Source organism: Nelusetta ayraudi, unplaced genomic scaffold (genome assembly GCF_046127955.1).
Source record: "Nelusetta ayraudi isolate G7.1 ecotype Tasmania unplaced genomic scaffold, CSIRO-AGI_Nayr_v1 ptg000033l, whole genome shotgun sequence".
In the NCBI taxonomy this organism is placed as follows: domain Eukaryota; kingdom Metazoa; phylum Chordata; class Actinopteri; order Tetraodontiformes; family Monacanthidae; genus Nelusetta; species Nelusetta ayraudi.
The window spans coordinates 7504208-7523210 of record NW_027466083.1 but is presented as its reverse complement, the minus strand read 5'-3'; the positions used below and the strand labels follow the sequence as shown (position 1 = coordinate 7523210).

The window sequence follows — 19003 nt, the reverse complement described above, 5'->3', positions numbered from 1 at the left end:
TAAAATTCAATTAACTTTATTTACTCAGCATCAATGTGTTTATTTAAAAAAAAAAAAAAAAAAAAAAGAGCAGCTGTCTGTGAGACGCACTTCATTACCCAGACATCCCAGCACCCAGAATGAAACGGCATCTTCTCAAACACATCAAAGATGTTTTTCATTTGATTTCAGTCTTCTATTTCTTTTCTGTCAGCCCATATGGAATTTCTACTGTCTCGGACTTATCTGTTGGCTGTATATGATGAAGACTTTTCACAGCGAAACCAGATTCACAGTTTCTGTGCGTCATCTCTGAATAAATCCTAACCTGAGTGACTTTGGACCATTTATCTGTGATGCGGACAGACAGAGGCAATTGTATTCCAGCGGGTGGCAGCACTCTGCCACGCTCATCTTTGTTCTGAGACAAAGTAAAAGCAATATAGCGGCTCAAAGCAGATTTGATCCACCAACTTCTTAGAGCGCAGTTGTGCTTCTATCAACCTGAGCATTTTACCCGGAAGAAAGTTAGAAGATCAAGAGGGAAAACGGAATATTATTGTGCATAGTGTATTTTCTAATCACTCGATACTGCAACATCTTTCCTAGATTAAAAAAAAAAAAAAAAAACGATAAAAATATTTCAGACCATACGCGAAATACTGAGGAACAATAAAAAATAAATAAATGAATGAATAAATAAATAACCACTATAACAGGATATTGTGACCACACCGGCTGCAACGTCCTCAACCAATACTACACAATATGGGACTTGCTGCTCCCTAGTGGACGTAGACTATATTGCACACTGACCGTCTCGCGTATTCTGCCGTGCGTTGCACTGTCAATGCAACAGGTTCGAAATTAAGACTAGCGAGTTGTATTGAGATTAAAGGCGTGGACCGAAGTCAAATCGAATGTGTTGTCTATTAGTATCAATCACACAACTTTATTTTATAAACAGGAAATAGTTTTTTTGTTTTGTTTTGTTTGTTGTTGTTTTTGTTTTTTGTTTTTAACTCGGAGACAGTGAAATGACACACTGTCTTGATTCTGCAGGAATTATTTTTGCCTTATAAGGTTTCTTCCTTCATAAAACAACATGACTTCCGGCCTCACTCCTCCCCTTTCGACCACGTCCTGTTTCAACAGCGAGGATACGCTGGCGCTAATTTGTACAAATGCGCGTTTAAGGATGAAAAAGAAGAAGAAATGTTTTGATAACAACACGAAGCCAACTTGTTGTTTATCTACAGGGATCGGTGTGGTGTGAAAATAAAAACTTGAAATAAAATAAAAAATAAAAAATAAAAAAAAAACTACAAAGGTGTGTCCAACTAGTATTCTCCTTTTATGCAACTGGATTGTACATCGGAGAAGTGAAGAAACACAAAAGCAGAAATGAAAGTAGAAATATTTCTATTAAACTTCCCGTTAAAGCACAGGAGGCATCACAAGTATCTAAAACAAGATCTACACCGCCTAGAACATTAACACCCGGTCATGTGGAAGAAATAGACTGCAAAAAATCCCAAAACTGATCTTTGTCAATTTTCAAACTACTTCCTTCTGCATCTGGCACCAAAGGACGGCAAAAATGATTAACAAGACGAGTTGATTGTGTCAATTTGTAACCGCATATTGGCAGCCCAGACTGGGAGATACAGGATAAAGATTCCGCCAACTGTTACCAAAGAAAGTGCCAATAACTGAATTAGTGACAATTCATCATCCACACACCTCACACACCACGAGGAGAGTTCACGAGGAACAGAAGTTTTCCAGCAATCAGGTAAAGTGAACAAAACTCAAAGAGGATCTCATCAAGAGTCACTGAGAGCATCGTGAGCTCAGCAGTTTCACCCCCCGTGGCCCTCCAACTAACCGCCCTATTGTGGACTCTTGTTATTGTTTACTGCGTAAGACTGTCATGCACCCCTTCCCACACCCACAAACTTGTAATCATTTCCTGTCTCATTTTCCTGCCGGTGCGAACAAACTCTGAAATTTAAGCCCAGCTTTTATGAATGAGGTGAAGTGGCAGAAGAGGCGGCCGAGATCAACGTGACAGAACATGAGCTGCGCTCTCTCTCACTATTTGTCTACGTCTATATTTAACCCAACTTGCTCACACACACTCCACACACACTCCAACCAACAGGATGGAGGTAAGGCTCGACTTGAAACATACTCAAAAATTTGCTTATGGTCTTATCTCTCGTCAGTGGGCGATTAACGCACACTGACAGAGTTGAATGTTCAAAAAGATTTTGTGTGGCAAGTAAGATATGTGGTTTGTATTCAGGGTCTGCTAAGATTTTTGCTTCAGCTGAGACGCTTGATGCTATTGCTACTGCGCTACCTAAGTTTTGGGTTGTTGTTTTGATTTGTTCTTTTCAGTGGAAAGTAACTAAGAACGCTGTGTTCTGTCGCAAAATTAAAAAAAAAGCAAACAATTCATACACTTTAAGAAAGGTTTCACGTTTGGTTGCAAGCTGCATTGTTTTAAGTCAACGATGGGACATCACACGTGTTGCCCGCTTCCATGTTGAAGCTCGATGCCCAGAGATGCGTTTGGATGCGGCGCATGTTTGTGGAGCAAGAGACATTTGTCGACGTGACAAACATCTGAGACATCCACAAATAAAATCCACACGACCACCGCACGTGAAACACGAGCCGTGAATACTAAGCCACAACCTCCATCTGACTCAATGCATTTAGCTGGTGCATCTTTGCCCCTTACAGTAAATCTCAGCATAGAGACTGTAGGTCAGACTCTATAGATACGATGGGTACATTATGATGGTAAATCTAATTTTGATGTCTTCCTGTAACTTTCCAGCAACACATGGCAAGTCTTTAAGAAACTGTTTTTGGTTTTCCTCAGAACAAGAACTGATCTACTGCTGATCGACTGATCTGAGTTAACTCATTATGTTGCTTAAACACAACTTTGATTAATTGTCAAAGAGATTGATTGACGTGCCTGCAGGGAAATCATTGACATGGTCAGGAAACATAGTGTTTAGTTGTTGTTGTTGTTGTTGTTGTTGTTTTAAGGGTAAGCTATTTATTTATTTATTTTTAAAGTATATTTATTGTCATATGCACAGTAAACAAACATGTTTCCCTGTACAATGAAGTTCTTACTTTGCTGTCCACTCTGAGTACCAGCAATAAAAACAAAGAAATAGTATTAAAAGTAGTATAAAAACACAAAATAGTAAATTGAATGTGTAAAAGTGTTGAGCCTGACATTATCTTCTTAGTTTATTTAACACCTGACAAGTGAGCAAGTGTAGTTGGCTTTGGTTTGGGCTCTTCAGGGAACCGGCTCGGCTAGTTTACTTTAGCTTGAACTTGGGCTTTAATATTGACCACAAGTGGTCATGTGTGCTTTGATCGAGCAAGAGACGGCTCGTGTTAGAAGTGTCAAAAGAACTGTTGATAATAATTACTCTGTTAACAAGCCGCTCAAGTGTCATCCACACGCTTTACAGCGCAAGCAGCAGTTAAAGACGCACAGGAAGGCACACAAACACAAAGAGGAAGTGGTTTAACGGCTGTGTGATCACTGAGCTCTGTTTCAGTTTATAGGCTGGGTGCACACAGTGGAAAGAATGTGCGCGTGTGCGCGTGCGCATCGAGTCTTCATTATCTGATGAATGTCAGTCATGCGCGTGCCGCTGCAGCCAAAGTGGCCGTCAGCAGCTGCTCCGTCCTCCTGTCTCTTCAGACTGTAGCTGCGGCCTGATTGTTTCTAACTGCCCGTCGGCTAACATCGGTGGGGTCACAGGGGCCCCTGTGTTTGTCTCAACCTGGCAACCCAGCTCATACACACGTGTTTGCAACAGACTGGCGGCGAGGCTAAATGTGTTTAGGAAGCGAACTGCATTCATGTGCCATCACAAAACTCATCATGAGCGGCGAAGACGGAGCGCACGATGGATATACCCTGGTGTATGACATACTGTCTGCACGAACCCACCTGCACAAATCAATTAGTAGATTTTTCATGTGTACAGCTACATTTATCACAGAAAAAAAAAATCAGTTCAGTGATAATGCGTCGATTATTCTGTTTTCAGACCACTGTTTTCGCACAAAGCTCTTATGCAAGACATTCCGATGAAGCAACTCACTTCTGCATTTGAGGTTTGACCAGGTGTTGGCACCGGAAGCTAACGCAATCTCCTTCTACATATTTGCCAAGTAAAGCCGACCACGTTGTTGTGCAACAGAAAGTACAGAACATAAATGTGAACATAAATTCAACAAGAAGGCCAGTTTAGCCTGGCATCATCACAGCCAGAGGGGATTTTTTATTTTTTTTTTCAGAGCTGGTTAATTGTCTTAGCCTTTCAAAACAGCAACATTGCTGACAGATCAGGGTCTCAGATACATGGTGAAAAGCTCCAGCTAAAATCATTTTCAGCAAACTGGCATACAAGTGGACCAGTTAGCATTTTCTTGGGAGGAAGAGACAGGAGCAAAGGGTGGGGTTTAGTTGTTTATGAAATCAGAAGCAAGGCAAGGAACCACCGGGAGCATGGCACTGGTCCGACCTCCCCTAACTGTAACCGTAACCCTAACTGTAATGGCAGGTCGGATTAATGGGAAGTTCCCGGAACCATCACACTGTTCCCAACTCCACCAGTAGCCAAAGATATGCGATTGGTTGTTTTTGAATATGACAGACAGAAGGTTTATCTTGTCTCGTACCAGTGAAAATTCTTCCTGGACAGAAACGATGCACTGTGGGCCGGCAAAATAGCTCAATCAAACTCATCCCCTTGCCCATGCAGTAGTTAGCGGCAGACAGAACCACTGTGATGTTCGCCATTTGCTTGTGTTGAGCTCAGACAACTTCACACGTCTAATTTATATCCTGCGTGCCATACCAGCATGCAGAGGCATTTGCGTTGCGAGCTAACAGCTAGCACCGCTGACAACCCCCTCTCACACCAATTAGCCGTAAGATTCACAGCCGGATCAGCTGCCGTGGAAACGTCACAGCCTCAGACTCGTCTCCTTCTGCTCACAAACATGCGTGGCATGTTGTCATGCTGCAGAGTTTACAGAGGGCAGCTGCCACTCACTCCTTCCCTCCCTAACATGGTCACACACACAGACAGACAGCAACTAGCAAGATTAAAGTGAATAATAAGTGTCAGAATCGATCAGTTAAGTCCACAAATAGATCTTCCACACACTGCTGCAGCTTCTCAGTGGACAAGATAACGACTGAATCCTGTCCTCTTTCCTTCCTTTGCTCAGGAGGAGGCTCCGCCCCGGCCCTCCGTGGCTGAACTGGCCGGAAGATTCAGAGGTTCTGCCGCTGCACCTGATGCTGTGGGACAGGAAACAGTGAGTTTCAAGTTTGATTTCAGCAAAACCAGACAACACTGGGCTCAACCAAAAACTCATTTCCAGCGTTGTCAGGGTATTACTGGAAATACCCGACAGGCCACACAGGTAGAGACACAATATTGTGCATCCTGCCACAAAATGGACCAATTGGGAGTGTTTCTGAGTGAACACAGGCAACAGGCGAAACAACTTCAGTCTTGCGTCTCATTTCAGCAGCGGAGTTTGAGAACAGGAAATTATCTCTCTCTCTCTCGCTCCAAGATATATGACTGACTCAGTCAAGTGAAATGCAACAGGAAGGTGGTTTATTTTGGAGGGCAGAATCACTTAAAGTGAACAAATGTCTCTGATCTTCCTCCTCTTTTTTTATTTCAACTTTTACTAAAAATAAAATGAAACGTTCAGCAAAAAAATTGTTTTGTTTCGTCGTTACATCACAAAAAACTGACTGACGTATTTAAAGATGTGTTGTTATATTGTCTGACATATTCATTTGTTGGTCCTTGCTGCTTTGCTGTGAACCAGGGGAAACCAGTCAGACGGCGACCTCCTCAGTCTCTTCGGCTCCCTAAAACATCTGCTGATGACAAGGAGGTGTGTCTTTGCGTGTGTGTGTGTGTTGTTATTTTTTAATGCTAAAGTGCATTTCTTGATGATGTTTCCAACATGTTAACAGTTGCACGTGTGTCCGTGTGTGTGTGTGTGTGTGTGTGTGTGTGTGTGCAGCCTCCAGGTGTCACCTCTCCTCTACCTGCCAAGGCCAAGAGGAACTCAGCGCTCATCGAGAAGCTGCAGGCAAGTGTAGCCGCTTCCTGAAGGCAACTGTGACATCACCGTGACATCACCGTGACATCACTCCTGTTCTCTCCCTGTCTTGCTGTGCAGGCTAACTTGGCTCTCTCGCCCACCGCCCTGCTGCCGTCTCCCAAGAGCCCCGGTTTCCGGCTCATCCACCCTTCCTTCCCTCTGCCCTCCTCCGCGGGCTCCAGCCCCATCAGCCCCATCACCCCCATCACCCCCATCACCCCCATCACCCCCATCAGCCCCATCACCCCGGTGACGCCGTCTGCCACCGCGACTCCAACCAGCCCCTTGCCTGTGTCGCCCACGACCGAAGACGAAGGCCCGTCCTCCTTCGAGGCCCCTCCCACTGTAGTGGAAGGGACCATCTTGTCGAATGACAGCATCAAGGTTTGTCTAATTTCAATTTCAATGTATTTGTTGGAGCTATTTGTCATTTTTTGTAATATTTAATTATTTAGTTTTGTTTGGCTTGACTGATATACGTTTAGTTTGACCATACTATTTAGCATTATTTGAGTTACTATGAACTCTTGTCAATTTATTTTAAGGCTGGGGCACACTAAGTGATCTACATGGGTCTGCTAAAAATAGGGGGCAGTGCCGGGAAAGGTTATATATTTTTTTTTACCAGTGCGAGAGAGGCGGCAGCAGCCATTGTTCTGTTTGTTTGTTTCGTGACATCACTAGTGTATTCTTCCTTCTCATTGGTCCTCCTCCAGGGAAGAGCTCGCCACTCCATCCGACGCCGTCCTCCTTCTCGTCGCAGCAGGAAGTCCAGCAGTGAAGATGACATCAGCCTTGCACAAGGAGGAGGTGAAGGAGGAGGAGGAAAAGGAGGAGGAAAGGATGAGAGAGGAGAGGTTCTCCCACAGGAAGCCCCAACAGGTGAGGTGACTGAGGGGGAAACAGACGCCGTAAAGTGTTCAGAAGAAACCAAATCCAAAGCAGAAGACCAACCACAGGCCAGCACCACCCAGATGGAGGAAAGGGAGGAGAAGGTGGAAAGAGTCGACCAATCCAACGGAGGAGAAGAGGAAGAAGGATCTCCATCCAGAGCAGAGGAGGAAGAAGGATCTCCATCCAAAGCAGAGGAGTTGGAAGGATCTCCATCCAGAGCAGGGGAGGAAGAAGGATCTCCATCCAAAGCAGAGGAGGAAGAAGGATCTCCATCCAGAGCAGAGGAGGAAGAAGGATCTCCATCCAGAGCAGAGGAGGAAGAAGGATCTCCATCCAAAGCAGAGGAGTTGGAAGGATCTCCATCCACAGCAGAGGAGGAAAAGGAGGTAGCAAAAACAGAGCAACAGGAAGTTATGACACAGGGAGAACCTCCCTCCGAGAGCAAAGAAGAAGATGTAAAGACTGAGGCGATGGATGAAGATGGCCGAACCAGTTAACAGCAGCCACGGTGAGCCCCTGCGATGCTGGAATGGAGACCCTGCTGCAGCAGCAGTGATGGAAACAGCCTGTGTGAGAGCCTGGAAGGCCAGATGCTTCCTGCTAGCTGCAGATCAACTCAAAGCCTCGGTTCCATCTCACAAGTTTGTCACAAGAACCGCTGATGGCAGCCGGGACAGTTTGACTTCAGAGACTCAGCTGAGGATCGTTCTCTCTTCCTATTTGGCTTGCTCCTTTTTTCAAAGACTTTTTTCCCCTAAGTTTTCTGTTTGGTGCTTCCAATGCTACATGTACGACTGATAATGACGATCATAATGACGTGATTTTGTTACGTTTATTTAAGGCTTCAGTCTATCAGATTTGTCCAGAATGTCTGTTTACATCATTAAAATTCTAAAAACGGCAACTCAGTGTGAAGAAGCATTAATATACTTTCATAGACATCTGCAGAAGGTGCTGAGCCAACGTGCGTTGACACGTCCGGTCTTGCAATACCAGTTTATGTTTTAATCTGCTTAGGGTTTCATAGAATGAGAAAACAGGAATGATATGATTTGCAAAATCCTTTCAGACTTTTAGGAGCTACTGAATTTTACTGCTCGGTCAAAGTTCAATAAAGTGACCTTGAATCAAAGGAACATTTTATTCATAAAGATCCAAATCACAAATCTAAATACCAAATATCTCAAATAGAAGTGTTCATTTAGCATTAGTTAAAAAGTTAAACTTTCCTCCTGAGTTAAACTTTGTTCCTTGATCTGGATTTACTGGTCTATCAAAAAACTTTCCTGTGATTAAGAGTGGCCTCTTTCCAGAAATAGAGTCATTCAAGGACGGTTAATTTTGCAGATGAGGTGAGCGAGGAGCCCGGTCCACTCAATGACTCAGTCAGTCCAACGCGGCCGTTACATGGGACTGACGGTCCTGGCGGTGGCAGCAGAGGTGCCAGGAGAAACCCTGCAGCCGGGATTATCTGTTTAATTCCTCCAGTACACTTGCATCCAGGCTCAACAGTGCCCAAAATAAAGCAGATCTGCCGAGGACAACTGTCACTCTGGAAACTCGGGGTTCACTGCCAAAAACCTGCAGTGCCGAGACATGCTGGGGAAATCTTCACACCCGCTTTAACTGGCCAGACAAAATACTGGCTGATGGGAACCTCACATGTCGAAAATAGCCAAGTCGAGTCGCTGGGAGATCGCAGGAATAACGCGATTAAATGTCCAATGGCCACGGTGCACTGGCAACGCAGATGGTTATTTTATTCATTCATTTAAAGGGAGACATTGTCATCTCAGTCTCCGCTTCCATGAAGATAGAACGAACAAGGTTACTAAGGTCACAGTAAGAAGCAGCAGCCGTGGGAGCAACATCCAGTAAGAGCAAGCAAACGGATTTAGGAAAGGAGGATAACAGAAGTAAACAAACTCAGGCTGAAAATAACACACAAGTCGTAGATTAATAATGCGCAAAATGTTTCGATCCATCGACTCCGGAAACATTTTGACCTCATTTTGACCTCTCGTTGAAGACGTTGAGCCTCTGAGACACAGACACCCAGAATAATAGTGCAGTTCAGTTGAAATGATTTCAATGAATCACTGCTGGAAACTCGCAGCATTGTAGTATTAGAAACTGCTACTGAGCTTCTTCAGTGGATGAAACAACAAGATGTTTCAGAATTTTTTCCTCGGTTGAATACTTGTGGGTTTGAGGCGGAACCGTCCCAGAATCAGAACACACTCCCTGAGAGTCAGAGTTACAAATGACCCAAGTCTCCACAGGTGGTGGCGCCGCTGCAGCCCTACTGGTGCCCTGAACCAGGACACCCAGGTGAGTCTGTTACATAAGCATTCTGACGGCAGGGTGCTCCCTGCCCATGCTGCTGAAGAGGTTCTGCTAAAGCCTCTTGGCTTGGCCCTGTGGCAACAGAGCTGAAGGCAGGCCAACCTGATCCCATTAGGAAGGTATTTCAGGAGCTCTCTTGATTTCCCCCCCCCCCCAGCTCCCTCTGGAGACCTAGGAGGGTTAGAGGTTTGCTCTCCGCAGCCAGAGTCCCTGCACGGCATCTGCTGCTGCTGCTGCTGCTGCTGCTGCTGCAGACGGCGTCCACTCGCCTCCTCGAGCCTCCACGCAGACACATCAAGCATCCAGACTGAGGATCTGAAGCTGCAGCCTCATTCTGCTCAAGTCCCGAGTGAGTGAGGACAGCTCTCCGTTCTCGGGGCTGTGTCACACTGCACCGATGGGGAACCACGGCTCGAACCTGGAGGAGATCCTCGCCGAGGACATGCACCACTGGTACAACATGTTCATGCGAGAGTCTCCGTCGGGCCTCATCACGCTGTTCGAGCTCAAGGCCATCCTGAACCTCAAGGGTATGAGCGAGGACGCCAATAGCTACGTGGACCAGGTCTTTTTCACCTTCGACATGGACGGGGTAGGAAGTCACACTCGCAAAAAGGGGCTTTTCAAAAGAAGAGTTCTCAATCAAAGTTCTGTATTGGTGCAACTCGTCTCATGGTCATCTTTGTTTTAATTCCTGAATGGATTCACAATGGGAAGTAGATTCCTGTGCTGTTCTTCAATGAGATTATGTGCATCAGACATGTCCTCAATTCAGTGCTTAGAACTTCCTGACCTTGTTTTACCTGGTTCGTTTGGTTTTATTTCAGCCAAGGTTCAGATACGCAGATGTATGAGCTCTAATTTAAGTGTAGTTTGAAACAAGATGCCGCTGGCAGAGGGGTCCGGTTTTGTTGGAATGATCAGTATTAACTTAAAGGTTCAGTGATTATTTGAGCAGGTCCAGGTGAGACATGAAAACACACGATGCATTAAAAATGTAAAATTTTATGTTAAAATTGAGACAACGCTAGTACCCGGTGATTGGTGGAACATTTTTTATCATTTTTTTTTGTTTTGTTTTTTTTAGTTGGATTGTGTTGACCTGTTGCCTTTCAGTTCAGATTGTACAATTATCAGTGTTATGTTAAAATTGAGAGAAACTATTTATTTTATGAATCGTTAAAGCAAAAGCTGTTGAAAGACTGCAATATATCTTTTAAAAAAATTGCAGCATTAAAAAAAAAATAGAAAGAAATCGTAAGGAGCAATTTGACAAAGTCACATAAAGTTGTTTGATATGGGCAAATAAATGAAACTAAGATAAAAAAAAAAAAAAAAAAAACTTCAGGCACCTGTGAGCAGAACAGAAGAACTGAGGATGGGCTTTAATTGGCTCGTTGCCAAATTAGCTTAAGGCATTTGCACAAGAAGCCATGTTTGCGTGTTGAGTTAAGTAGATTCAGAGGGTGTGAAAGTCAAGTTCAGTTCACTGAGAATGTTGAACTGGAACCCCCAAAACTACTTTTGGGTAAAAAGACAAGGATTTATTAAAAGATAAAAAATAAAAAAAACTTGATGCAAGCAGAGTGTTGTTGGATAACATTGTGATAAGCAGCACAAGTTAATAAAAATACTGATTAACTTTATATTTCTTAAGTCACACAGTTTCAGCGTCTCAGTGGCAACGTTAGCCCGCTAAGTGTCTATTGTCACCATCAAACATAAATGTCCCTCCTGTCTCTCCGCAGGACGGTTACATCGACTTTGTGGAGTACATCGCCGCTATCAGCCTGCTGTTAAAAGGAGAAATCAACCAGAAACTCAAGTGGTACTTCAAACTCTTTGACCAGGACGGCAACGGCAAGATCGACAGGGATGAGCTGGAGACCATCTTCTCGGTAACCGTCGCACCACAAATGCACCAGCGAGTTCTGCTGTGCTGCCAGTCTTAATCTTGTCTGGACACTTTCATGACATGAAAAAATGTATAGATTTCCACACAGACAACCCTTTCAGTCATTCTGCACCCCGCTTTGTCACGAAGAAGTCCTAACATAGTCACTTTCCCACCAGTCACCCTGAACAAGCTGCCAGTGTGTCTATCACAGGGCCGCTCAGACAGACAGACAACCATCCGCACTCACACCCACAGACGATTGAGAGTTGCTGGTTAGCCTAATGTGAATGTGTCTGGACTGTGGGCCAGAGAACCTACAGAGAAAAAATCCACACAGAAAGGCCCCAGGTGGGAATCGAAACCAAGCTGTGACTTTCTTGCTTGTTGACTGCGCTGTTCAGTGTGGATGAATGAAGCCTCACAAAGTCGAGTGCAGGCTTTATTTAATCGAGTCGGATATATTTCCATTCTGTCGTTCATCTTGCACAGCCTGCGTTTGGATCAAATAAATGATCGTTTTTTGCAAAGGTGTCAGAATGTAAAAGGCGAGCCGATGCTCTCTGGCGCTCCACTCACTGCGACTGCGACGGCGACAGAGAACTGGGCTGGATTAGCTCTGAAATTAGACAAGTGCTAATCTGTGAATGAGCTAATTCACTCAGCGGACAGGAAGCAGCAGGAAGTGGGTCAACAAGTCCACGTCAGTCTGGATGTAGGACCAGTCGGAGGGCGAGGACGTGTGCGAGGACGTGTGCAGAATTAAATCAGTTTAAAAATGACACTAAATGGAACTGGCATTCAAAGTTGAATAAATATTCTGTCTCATTTAATGCTAAAACATTTTGTAAACTTCTATTATCATTGCAGATCATTATGCATATTATATTATAGGAAGTTGGTCACTTCTGAGATAGTTGCTGTGGAGATGTCTAAATTAACAGAGACAGACCTTCAACCAGGATGACGAGAAAGAGAGAGGAACTTCTCACAATCAGCATTACCCAACAGGGGGGAAGCGTGCAGATTTGGAGTTGAACTGTGTCTTTAAAACGGTAGAACAGGAAACAGAAAAAAGTTCAAATATGTTTTGTTTTATTATCGGCCCCATCATTCTCTTAAATATACCACTTCCAAGTCCAAGAGGCAACCTAAGCTGTTTTACCTTTTTACGTTTTAGTCTCACAAATTCAAGTGCCATTGTGCGCGTCTCCCTCCGCAGGCCATCCAGGACATTACACGGAACAGAGACATAGACCCGGAGGAAATCGTCTCGCTCATATTCGAGAGGATTGACGTGAAAGGCGAAGGTAAAGGACGACGCACAGCCACACAACGGCGCAATCAGCACGGCACCTACACACCCACCGGCCAATTCCAATATACTCTGGAACGTCAAAATCAAACCTGCTCCATCAACACTTGTAAAATCTCACAGCATGACCCTTGACTCCACAGGTGAATTGACACTGGAGGAGTTCATCATTGGCGCGAAAGACCACGAAGACATTATGGACATGCTAAAGAAAATCATGGACTTGACACCCGTGTTAGTCATCATCGTGAAGGGACGCAACGGATGAAGGCTGCTGCCGACAAAGACTATAGACATGTATTAATCACATATAGTACTGTAAAAAAAAAAAAAAATCAACTCTTGAAAATCCCCTCAAAAGGAAAAACAGACCTCTTCCACCCCCGCATTTATTTCAAAATCCTCTGACAGCCTATCGTCGCAAAAGGAGAAGCTGCCTGGGAAGCAGAGGACGTCGGGACGTCGGCTGAACATGAGACTGTCAGAGACGTTGCTCGTTCCGTCGCCCTGAAACTACTCGCATCGACCACGTGAGTCCAAAAACGCTCACGCCCATCAGATGTATGGATTTCATCCCCAATGGAAAAAGTTGCCTGAAATTTACTTTTTATAAAAAACTAAAACTAAAAAAAAAACTAAAGAAAAAAAACCTAAAAACTTGACTTAACTTTACTTTGTGTGTGGATATGTTTGTTTGGACCAATAACCAATGTAGGAAATATATTTATATTACTCGGTAAAACTATAACAAAGAAAGAAAATTACATGTATCTAACAACATCAGTACTGAGACATTTTCAGACAATGTACAGCCTGCATTCAGGTTGGAAGTGCCACCAAAGAGCCTTGGCTCTGAGTTTCCTCTTAGATTTTAACCTTCAGGCTGATGGAGTTCCTACTGACAGCTGGTTGTCAACACAAGAAGAAACAAATTGCACAATCATTGTGTCGTTAAGAGGAAACACTGATGGTGGAGATGATGTTCCAGAAGAAGCAGGGCTGTTCATGCTAACTCACGCTAGCAGATGTCTCTCATGCCAAGAACACACAATGTGAGCAACTGCTAGCATTGGTCATTGGTGTGTGTTTGTCAGTTACTCAAGTAATTAGTCATTTTATCAGTTTAATTTCAGAAAGACGTTGTTATATATACATAATTTATCATATTATTATTGATTATTTTATTATAAACATACATATATATATATATATATATATATATATATATATATATATATATATATATATATATATATATATATATATATATATATGTATTATTTGCTGGAAAACAAAGCACTTAGTGAAATTTCCATTCCAGTTAAGCTAAGAAGTGTTGTTACCTCCAAGTGTCAGCCATAACCTGCTGGGCTTGTTTTTGCCTACACAGGGTCACTTATTTATCTGAGGCTGCTGATCAAAACCACAAGCAAAAAATATATATATATAAATTCCCTGTCCATGAACATAAGTGAGAACTCGAGCTGTTGGGTTATTATTGCAGAAGATATTGCCACTAGGTCAGTAATCCACCATGGTCCACCTGAAGGCACCACAGAGTGTGTTCAGCCACAAACTAACTTTAGCCACACTGATCGGCAAGGTTCCAAACCGTTAGACAACTTTTTTTTGTTTGCGATGCCAACAAAGAGAATCTCAAAGGAATGCGAATGTTAGGTTTAAATGAGTGGTGCTTTATTTTTGAAGTCCAGAAGAACTGACTGAGTAATGTGTGTTGTTTTTACTTTTATACAATAAAGCTGAAGGTGCGAAAGCCGAAGTGGGTAGTTGGAGAGGAGGAATGGAGGCCTCGACCTGCTGATAGTCTTACAGTCTGGGGGCAGAGCTGCAGGTTAGCATCGGAGCTAACACTTCTTATAGCACAATAGAGATTGTCACAGTGGATGCACTGTAAAAGCACATGAAGTTCAATATAACCAAACGTGTTTTGTTGTTGCCTTATCAATAAACTTTTCAAATGGTTGCTCCCTCTTTTATTTATTAATGTTGAAGTTTTTATTTGTGATTTAAATGTTCTGGTGTTCATTTGAAAGACAAAGGACAAAGAAAGTTGTTTCTTTTTTTTATTATTAAAGAAAATATATAAACAAAAACTAAGACTCTTAGTGTCTTTCAGTTGTATTTTGGTCCAGTAGATATTTTTGTGTGGAATACAGAAAAGTCTAACCTCAGTCCCACCCATGGTACAGTTTTAGATACTGTTGAAATAAAAACAAAAATGCATTACTTTAAATTAATTTCAATAACTACAATGATGAATCATGACTTACTCACGAAAACCGTGTGACACTTTGACAAAAATAAGCAACATGATGCACAAGTCCACAAAAATACAAATTTAAAAATTCCCCCGAGTGAACACTTGTTCCAACCCAAGACTGCGCATCCCTTGAACCTCACTTGCACCCACAGCTGGTCAGCTGAATGTCCTCGCACGCATGTTCTCAAGTCGCAACTCCAGCCGCACCTTCTTTCAATGTGAGATAAAGTCAACCGGTAGCACTCATCTCCGACACGTTTTCTACAGCTTTTAGAGTGATTACCTCACATCTGTTTGTGCTTGTGGTGACCTCTGAGGAGGCTGCAGTACATACGCAGGAAGGAGTAGCAGACACCCAGAGAGCAGTACACCGAGGTCACCAGCAGGGGCAGGAAAGGCAGTTTCTGTTGCCACGGCGACAGAGGGAAGACGACCTCGCAGGCTACTGCCACAGGAGCCAGGCCCAGCAAGTAGACGGACTCCAGGGGATGAAGCAGGGAACCCTGACTACTGACAGGGGAGTAAAGCAATCCTTCAATCAATCAGGCCTTCGAGTGTTCACTGCATTCAAAGGTCAAGTTTTGCTTTTACGTCTTTGGTAAACAATGATTTGAAAGTCATTACCTGTGAAGTTTCCTCAGAGCAGTGAAGGAGAAGATGACAAAGATGAGCATCAGGAGCACTTTGATGGGCAGCTCTGCAGAAAGAGCAGCTGGGTTAACAAGAAGCTCAGATAAGAAATGAGATCGGTCTCATCCTTCTCGTCCTCCTGCATTTACCTGCAGCCGTGAAGACCAGCGGGAACAGAGAGTAGTGTCCCGTGGTGGTCAGAACCAGATATATCCCAGCATCCTCTCTGCTCTGGACAGCCAGTATGCTGCAGGATAAAACAGACTTTGCACTTCATTCATTACCCATCATAGTGTGTGTAAGTGTGTGCTGTCAAAAAGGACTTGGCTAATGAATTCTATGAACTTCAATGTTTCCTAGAGCTTTCTTCTTCTGGAACTATGTTTTCCTATTTCTATACATGGCAGATTTTTGCTGACCTGAGAGGCAGGATGGCTATGAGGATGGCCTTCTCGTGCACATGCCAACCAAACATGAAAGAACCCAAAGCACAAATCAGCAGGCAGCGCAAGAAACCGCCGGGCCCGCTGGGTCGCAGCCACAGGTGCGCCACCGCTGGCTGCGAGGAGAAAAACAAAGACGACAAAATTCAAACTTTTGTCTTTGTAATCAAAAAGTCCGCAGAGAGGCCACAGCTGTGTGGGCGGAGACACACCAGGATGGACAGCAGCGTGCACACAAGTGCGACGGAGGGAGACACGGAGGGCAAGACCGCGTGCTGAAACTCCTGCACCAAGCCGCCCGTCATTGAAGCTCGAGGAAGCTCCGCCTCCTCCAGCAGCTTCAGCTTTGCACCTGAACAGGTGAGAGGGAGGCGTCACGTCATCTGTGTGACGATGACAGCGACACAGCTGGACGGAGGAGGCGGAGTCTCACCCAGCACAACCACGCCTTTGTCCAACACGTTGTACAGGGCCCAGATGTTGGGGGCCCAGTAGGCATGGCAGAGGCCCCTCTTAAAGGGGAAGAGCCTGGACAGAACCTGAGGTAGCTGACCCTGAAACAACAACAACAACAAGACAGTTCAATATTGACTCGTCCACCGTCCTTCTATACACGACTGTGATGGCTGAGGTTCGTCACCATGGCGATAAAGGGCCCGAAGGAGAGCGCGCACACGGAGACGACGATGCCACCTAAAGCCAAAAGGCGGCGCAGGCTGAAACTCCCCCAGCGGACAGAACCATCTGCACACAAGCAGAGCACATCATCACCTACTGGATGACCACTCAACTGCAGCCTGGGCGGACTGAGGTTCTGTACGACCTTTGTTGTCCTGAGTGAAGCAGTAGCTCCTCAGCAGGAACACTCCGTAGGCTGGCGCCACGTACAGGTAGATGTGTTTCAGGTTGAGCAGAATGGCAAACAGCAGTGCCCCCTGCAGGTGTTGAGCCTACACAACACACAAAACATGTAAGATTGACACTGATTGAAGAAAATTCTGTAATAACTTGAATAAATTATTTCCGGTTTTATTTATTTCTGTTAAGTTTCTAAAAGGAAAACTAACCTACCCAGAGAATGAATTTAATGTGGGGGGAAAAAAACAAAAACACACAACAATCCTTCTAAATCTGTTTCACGACTAAAGTATTGATAATCAAAACTATTGGAAAGTTCATTTTTCTTTGAATTTGAAAAAAATTGAAAGAGTAGGTTTTGTTTGGTAATCCTGAAGATTTAGTCTTCAAGATTCACCTGATTCCCAGGGGTACCTGCAGGTGTTTTGCCACAGACAGTAGCAGGAAACCAAACAGGAAGCCATTATACTGGAAATGAATATCTGAATGGGAAATGTTAAGGATTGTATCAGATAGGTTTGTCCATTTAATGAAACGTTAATCTAAACAAACAAAACACAGAAACTGAAGAAACTATCAGACTATCGCCAACATGTAGAACTGGTTCTATTATTCTCATAGATGAAAGATACGGTCAACAATGAGGAGGCCAAAGTTCCAGATCAGCAGAACAGCAAGAATGAAGGATGGGCGGTTCAAAAGGTCTCGTGAACCCTTCTGCTCCTGAACGCATCTGCAACATCTAAGAAGACACAGCGAATAGGTAGGTTCTTTGAGTTGTTGACATTTCGGAAGGCTTAGAAGATACATTCTGACACCGGCAGTCGACAACTACTGCAAATCCTTAATTAGACTGTGTCAGGAGACTCACTCTCTAGCAGCAAAGATAAAGAGCAGGTCAGTGAAAATCACTGACAGCCTCTGAAAGAGGACCGTAGATGGGCTGGCATAGTTCAGGTTCTCCACCAGCAGCATGCTTCTGTCAAAGTGTCGGGCCACATGGGACAGACCATACTCGAACCAGGCAAAGAGTGGAGGATAGTCAAGAGTCCACTCTGAAGTGTTCTACGCAAAGACAAATAGAGAATACATTATGTTAGGCACCAAACAATGTACAAATGGACAGTTCTAATTTGACTTAAACTTGATTCCATTCCGTGACATACTGCACATTTACCTCATGGTACCACCGGGACACCGGCAGACTGTGCGTGATGGCCAACCAGTTCCGGTGCACCTCGAAATCTGTGGAATGACTGACATACAAAGTCGGGAGATTTAATAAACGACACAACAATAACGGTCACTGACAAAAAAGAAGAAAAAAAAAATCAACGCAGGACTATGTACTACTACTGTAAGGTTTTCAAATTAGATTGAATTAAATGTATAGAGGGCGCCATCTTGCGGCCATTAATCCGCATAAATTATGCGGCTAATAACACGTCATCTTTTAAATAGCTCATGGTAGTTTACGAGAGGTCACGACGAAAATATATTTATCTGGGATAATAAATGATTTAGGAAAAATAAGGTCGCAAAAAATGTTAATTCTTATCCGTATTTCGCCTCCATACTATATATGGGTCTGTGGCTAGAGTGAACGCTAGCAGGTGAGGGGACGCTGTAACTTACACGACCATCTAACGACACTGGAACAACTTCACGAGAATAAAAGACATGAAATTAAAATGTTTTTACTCACTAAGCACTGATAAATAGACACTTGACTAGAGAAACCCCCAGCGCCAAGGCCGGAAACCAGCTCCAACTCTCCTCCATGGGCGCCGCCATGACAGTGACGTCAGTGTTTTTTGTTTTTTGTTTTTTGTTTTTTTAAAGCAAAACTTTCGAGGCTGCCAGATGACAGGCAGCAATGTTTAGAGAGCCTCGATCAAAACTGTCATTGTTATTCAACCACACAATACGTAATGTAACAGCACACTTAAATATTCGCATTTGTATTAATATATTTACAGAAGAATGACACGATCGTGAGAACATTTATGTTGGCTCGTAAACCAAAAACAAGGGAACGCCAATGCCATGAAATTAAGTTTAAAATTATTTAAAATGTAAAATATATCACACATTAGCCCAGAAATTATGTTGCGAGTAAATACAGGGAAAGTACAAATTAGTATGATATTAACAACTACGAGTGGCGTCAACATTGAGTT

At 43.7% G+C, this 19003-nt stretch overlaps 3 protein-coding genes across 5 annotated transcripts; 2 read left to right on the top strand and 1 right to left on the bottom strand.

Annotated features, from left to right (window-relative positions):
- Positions 1-1978: 1978 nt before the first annotated feature.
- On the top strand, positions 1979-7960 carry dub (duboraya). 2 transcript variants are annotated; one of them, XM_076032074.1, is made up of 7 exons: positions 1979-2150; positions 2873-2993; positions 5263-5352; positions 5881-5949; positions 6082-6150; positions 6241-6546; positions 6879-7960. In XM_076032074.1, exons 2-7 carry the CDS (start codon positions 2991-2993, stop codon positions 7551-7553), a joined length of 1212 nt encoding a protein of 403 aa, XP_075888189.1. In that variant the 5' UTR covers positions 1979-2150; positions 2873-2990; the 3' UTR covers positions 7554-7960. The 2 variants fall into 2 exon arrangements, with proteins under 2 accessions (XP_075888189.1, XP_075888188.1); XM_076032073.1 differs by lacking the exon at positions 2873-2993 and having other exon boundaries at positions 1980-2150.
- Positions 7961-8935: 975 nt separating this feature from the next.
- guca1d (guanylate cyclase activator 1d) lies at positions 8936-13717 on the top strand. Its single transcript, XM_076031276.1, has 4 exons — positions 8936-9994; positions 11151-11300; positions 12519-12606; positions 12755-13717. The coding sequence occupies exons 1-4, from the start codon at positions 9800-9802 to the stop codon at positions 12877-12879; spliced, it is 558 nt and encodes a 185-aa protein (XP_075887391.1). The 5' UTR covers positions 8936-9799; the 3' UTR covers positions 12880-13717.
- Positions 13718-14302: 585 nt separating this feature from the next.
- On the bottom strand, positions 14303-18656 carry alg8 (ALG8 alpha-1,3-glucosyltransferase). Of its 2 annotated transcripts, none has more exons than XM_076032066.1 (13): positions 18529-18656; positions 18001-18079; positions 17695-17888; positions 17456-17565; positions 17238-17305; positions 16789-16915; positions 16606-16709; positions 16399-16519; positions 16178-16317; positions 15942-16081; positions 15672-15769; positions 15517-15589; positions 14303-15399 (listed from the first exon to the last, which is right to left on the bottom strand). In XM_076032066.1, the coding sequence occupies exons 1-13, from the start codon at positions 18615-18617 to the stop codon at positions 15177-15179; spliced, it is 1566 nt and encodes a 521-aa protein (XP_075888181.1). In that variant the 5' UTR covers positions 18618-18656; the 3' UTR covers positions 14303-15176. The 2 variants fall into 2 exon arrangements, with proteins under 2 accessions (XP_075888181.1, XP_075888180.1); XM_076032065.1 differs by having other exon boundaries at positions 14306-15402.
- Positions 18657-19003: the final 347 nt, after the last annotated feature.